The sequence below is a fragment of the Drosophila albomicans genome, chromosome 2R (genome assembly GCF_009650485.2).
Source record: "Drosophila albomicans strain 15112-1751.03 chromosome 2R, ASM965048v2, whole genome shotgun sequence".
Taxonomy (NCBI): Eukaryota; Metazoa; Arthropoda; class Insecta; order Diptera; family Drosophilidae; genus Drosophila; species Drosophila albomicans.
In genome coordinates, this window is record NC_047631.2 from 26,116,915 (window position 1) to 26,122,450 (window position 5,536).

The window sequence follows — 5,536 nt, forward strand, 5'->3', positions numbered from 1 at the left end:
AAGACAATTGAAAGGTTTCGTTTTGGAATGTGAAGCCCAATGAGTTCCACTTGATCTTGGCGTTGAGAAGCATAAACACAACACAAAAAATAGTTCAACAAAAAATGCTGCGTAGTAAAATCAAATTCGGGTTTCTTCCACGAAACTCATAAATAATTTGAAAGAAACTCAGCCTAGCTTTGGAAATTTTAGCTTGTTCACGTCGCGTCGCTATTGTCTGGCAGCTTAACAATAATGCTTAATAATAATAATAGTCGATATCGATGATACTTCATTATTGTGATGATAAATGCACTGCCATTTAAGTGATCAAAAGATTCAGCGATTGCTTTTTGTTAGCCCCTTTTGTGTTTGTGTCTCTCTCTCGTTGTGTGTTTCTCTCGCTCTCTCTTCGTCTCTGTCTCAGCTCACTCTTCTATGCATAATAAATCTAGCGAAGCAAAGCGTACGCGCTTTAATAACCCAAGCAACGCGGAGGTGCTCATCAGTTGCAGTTAAAAAGTAAACCGGCAAGCATCAAGCAAGAGGATGATACACTCATTAAGGCCGCACATCGTTTTGGCCTTGTTGCTGTGTGTGTTGTGTATTGATATTTGTGTAGCGGATGCTACCTCAGCTGCTGCTGTGATTGAACCCAGCTTGTACAGTCCCGAGGATAATGTACAAATATTAAACAACGATACGCTGGAAGAGCACCTCTACAATTCCAGCACTTGCAATTTTGTGCAGTTCATCAACTATTTTTGCGGCGATTGTCGTCGCTATGCGCACACATTCAAGCAAATCGCATGGCGTCTCTACGACTGGCGTCGCCTGCTCACCGTCTCTGTGGTCGATTGTGCCCAGGAGCGCAATGTGCAGATCTGTCGCGATTATAACATACGACAGACGCCAACGTTACGCCTCTTTCCACCGCATTTTCAGCGCAATGAGCAGCAAATTGGCTTCGATGTCGATCCGCATGAACCCGCCGCAATTTACACCAAGCTCGCTGAATATATGGCGCAAATTAAGTATACGCCGGAGCTGCCCAACTTTGAACCCATCACTGCCGAAGATAATCAATTGACACTGCAAAAATCGGTCGACTATTGCAATACTATATCGTATATTGTGCTTGTCTATCAGCCAGTTGGAACTACAATTGGTCGAGACTTGATATTGGATTTGTTGCGTTGGCCAATTGTTGCCGTGCGTCAGCTCGACGATCAGCTGTTGTTTACCAACTTTGGTCTGGAGCCAAGCAATAAGTTGGCTCTCATCGACTGTGGAGGCAATGCGCTGGCTTTGCAGCCAGCAGCGGATTCCACGGAGGCTTATGTGGCAAGTGTGACCAAGTATTTGCAGACTGTTGGTCACATGGCTGAGCCGCAACTTGTCACAACGCCAGCGCCAAATGTTACCAAGTTTTCGCTGGACGGTGAACAGGCAGCGATCATCTCAACTGTGCTGCATGGACAACCGAAAGTTTATCGCGCCGATCTGGAGCAGGCAATTGACAAGTTGTTGCACATTGAGTTACCCAAGGTGCAAGTGTTTAAGGGCGAGAATATGCTGGCCTTGCAACAACTGCTGAAGGTGTTGCGACTGTTTAATCCCTTGAATGCCAGCGGCAAACAGCTGATTAATCGTCTCTCCGACTTTGTTAACTCCATCGATGCGAGTGGCGAATTGAGCGGCGTCGCCTTTCAGATGCAAGTCGAGAATCATGAACGCAAGCTGCCCAAAGTCTTCAAGTCGAAACGCTATGTGGGCTGCATTGCATCGGGTCCTTTTCTGCGTGGTTTCACCTGCTCGCTGTGGACATTGTTTCACTATCTGACCGTGGAGTCGGCCAAGTCAACGGACTTGCCACCTGGCGCCGTCTTGGCTACCATTCATGGCTTTGCAAAGCATTTCTTTGGCTGCGGCGATTGTGTTCAGCATTTCATGGGCATGGCTGAGAGACGAAAACTCTTCGAGGTCAAAAACGCGGATGAGCAAATACTTTGGTTGTGGGAGGCGCACAACGAAGTGAATGAACGCATCGCTGGCGATTCTACCGAAGATCCCAAGTTCCCAAAGCTTCAATATCCCAGTCAAGAGCTGTGCGAGAAGTGCCACAACCCAACTTGGAATCGAAAGGAGGTTTTAGCTTTTTTGAAGTGCGTTTATGACAAGAAGAACTTGAGCAGCTACGGACTGCCAACGGCCAATGGTTATGATTGATAGATAGTTAGTAATGTGTTAAAATAAATATAAGTCTTAATAAAGCTATTTTTAAACAAGTTTATTGTACAAATGGCTTATGATTAAAGAGAGGCAGAGGTGGGATTGTCGAGAAATTAAAATAAAAAAAAAGCTACAAGTCATTTAACAAGTTTACTAATAATATAATTGAGCAAAGAGTGATTCAGATATGATAAAAATAGTAATGAATAGAGACAATAATTAAAGGTGTGTATTCACGAATTGAAATTGAGTTAGAAGAAACAAAGAAAAAATTAATAGATTAGTATTTATTTATTGTAAAAGTTGAGATATAATTAAAAAATAAAACTACCACTATTTCTATAGCACATTTTAGTATTTATTTCAATTTAGTATTGTAGTATTATTATTAGTAGCTGTAGTATGAGATGTATTTTAGTATTTTGCATAATTTAGTATTTTAGTATTTATTTGAATTTAGTATTTTAGTATTATTATTAGATGTATTTTGGTATTTTACATAATTTAGCTTGTTAGTATTTATTTGAATTTAGTATTTTAGTATTATTATTATATGTACTTTGGTATTTTGCATAATTTAGCATGTTAGTATTTATTTGAATTTAGTATTTTAGTATTATTATTAGATGTATTTTGGTATTTTGCATAATTTAGCAAGTTTGTATTTATTTGAATTTAGTATTTTAGTATTATTATTAGATGTATTTTGGTATTTTGCATAATTTAGCATGTTAGTATTTATTTGAATTTAGTATTTTAGTATTATTATTAGTAGCTGTAGTATTAGTTGTATCTTAGTATTTTGAATAATTTAGTATTTTAGTATTTATTTGAATTTAGTATTTTAGTATAAGTATTATTAGTACTAGGATTTTAGTATTTAGTTGAGTTTAGTACTTTTGTAATCTTGTTAGTATTAGTAGTATAAAAAGATTGAAATAAATCCAGCTTTAAACTTTGAAATATAATATTACTCATTCATTACAATATAAATAAAACGATTTAAACTATAAAACACTAATCATTCATTTACTGAGAAGGAAGCTATAGCTGAGCAATATTAAAAAGTATTTCTAGTTTTTAATAATAATAATATAATACTTTAATACTATTTATGACACTGTTATTCAACTGTTAGTGATGTGGAATATGAACAGATATGAATATACGAATAGAGAATACTTCTAAAATATAAATATACATACAACGTAATAACGTCTCTGCGTTCGATCGACAAAAAAAAGCCATAACTAATAATACATTTGCGAAACTATTAAAACATTTATCGTTCTAATGTTTGTCAACTGTCAATTGCTAATTGTGCGAAATTGCTAAATTAAACGTTTGAATCAAATTAAATGTCGGTCTATCTACAGTTCTAAAGCTCTAAAGCTATGTACGCACCTGTCGTGGCTGGCAAGTCGCTTATGCAACGCGAAACGAAAGGTGGCCAATGGAGGGGGGGTTGGACGGACAGGTTGTGGGTTGATTGCGTAATGGCACATCAATTATTAATAGAACATTTTTGCAAAATATCTACGCACTAATTTGCGTAAAGTAATCGATGTGGTGGAAAAATTTTCACGCATGCACACATGGGGTGACTTGGAACGCTAAGTTGCAACACAGAAAGAGAGAGATAGAGGGAGAGAGAGGGAGGGGTAAACGAGTTGGGGCATGCTTTTGCTTTTGGGGCATGGCAGCGGCCTTTTGCGGTAGCTAAAAATTACCAAGTGCTCACACCTCGGGGCAGCTGGTGTTGCGTAAATTGGCGACCCAAAGCATTTACCTGCATACATCTATATAATGTAAAATTCATTATATATAATAAGTGTGTGTGTGTGTGTATAAATATAAAAGAAGGCAGCTCCTACTTTGGTTGTGGTTGGTGTTTATTGATATTTTTCGCACTCACACTTACACGAAAAAGTGTTGCATAAGCGTGCGGGCAAAATGGCGGACGCCTTATGCGTAAAACTTTTATACGCAACTGTACGCAATGCGTTTTTTGTGTGCGAAGCTTTCCTGAGGCCGTAAATTTTGAGCCAAGGCAACCGGAAGCCGGAAACCAGCGCACTTTATCTAGCCAAAATATCTGCATGCGTTGCAGTGCGTAAAATTTATCTAGTCGAAATGTTTCCAAGCCACACACAAAACATTTCTCTAATAGCAAACGGATATTGTGGCTTTTGCCATATGAATTCAAAAGAAAGATAGCAAGAAGTTCCTTCGTCGTTGTCCAGGAAGTTCGCTAATTGGGCGCCCCGCTTTGCATTTTGCCAAGCCAGAGACTGAGTTGAAGATTTTTCGTGTTGGCATTGGGAATTTGCATAAAACGTGGAAACGTAATTGCCTTGGCGCTTCGACTTTGAGAGCTGAGTTGATTTTTCTTCATTTTTCCATTATCCCAGTGCATTAACCAAAAACAATAACCCGGACAGAATAATGCACAAATTATTGTTTAGGCATTTAAATTAAAAATGAATATAAAAACATGAAAAATGAATACAAATGCTGCAGCGAGTGAGCACTGTTATAATTATGTAAAAACAGTCTAAAGATTGACTTGACTTCTATGCACACACACTCACACACACACATTGCGCCAGAAGCGCATGCGAAGCAAACATAAATTTGCAAAACAGAACGCTGGGAAGGTTGAGAGGAAGGGAGGGAGGGAGGGATGGAGGCTAAGCATTGCCAGTGAAAGAGAGTGCAAAATAACAACCTGGTAATTATCAATAGTTGAGTTGGCAACATTGTCTGTCTTGACTGCGTCCGCCCCATGGAATCCCCCCCGCCTGCAGCCTCCGAGCGCCCTTAGCCCATCATCCGAAACGAGAACACACGCAAAAAATGTAAAGTGGAAGAAAAATTTCGTGGCACTTGCTGATGAAATGCTTCAGCTTCAGACTGCTGATGTTGCTGCTGCTACACCCGCCTCCACCACGCTTGCCTCCTTAACCCTAAAAGCAAAGCCAAAGCCAGGCCAAACTTTTGCATTTTTCATATATATACAGCTACAATTAAGAGCAGCGCTTAGAATCTCATGAAGATTGCTCAAATACCCTAGAAAAGGCTGGGAATATAATTTGCAGGTTTAGTTTTTAAAAGAAATTAAATAAAATAAAATAAATTTCGATATATTTGGAATATGGTTACAACATTTAAAGTTCTTAATTGTTCGTAATACTCAAAAAAAATAAAATTTATTAGGCTTTTTTCTCCTTTCTTAACTATCTACATAAAAACAAAATCAGATTTTTTAATACGATTTTTATGTTGTTTCTAAAAATAGTAAATAAATATTTATTTTAAATTTTAC

General features: G+C 38.2%; 1 protein-coding gene across 1 annotated transcript; it reads left to right on the forward strand.

The window, feature by feature from the left end:
- Nucleotides 1-476: 476 nt before the first annotated feature.
- LOC117574981 (sulfhydryl oxidase 1) lies at nucleotides 477-2,267 on the forward strand. Its single transcript, XM_034259048.2, has one exon. The coding sequence runs from the start codon at nucleotides 529-531 to the stop codon at nucleotides 2,206-2,208; it is 1,680 nt and encodes a 559-aa protein (XP_034114939.1). The 5' UTR covers nucleotides 477-528; the 3' UTR covers nucleotides 2,209-2,267.
- The last annotated feature ends 3,269 nt before the right edge of the window (nucleotides 2,268-5,536 follow it).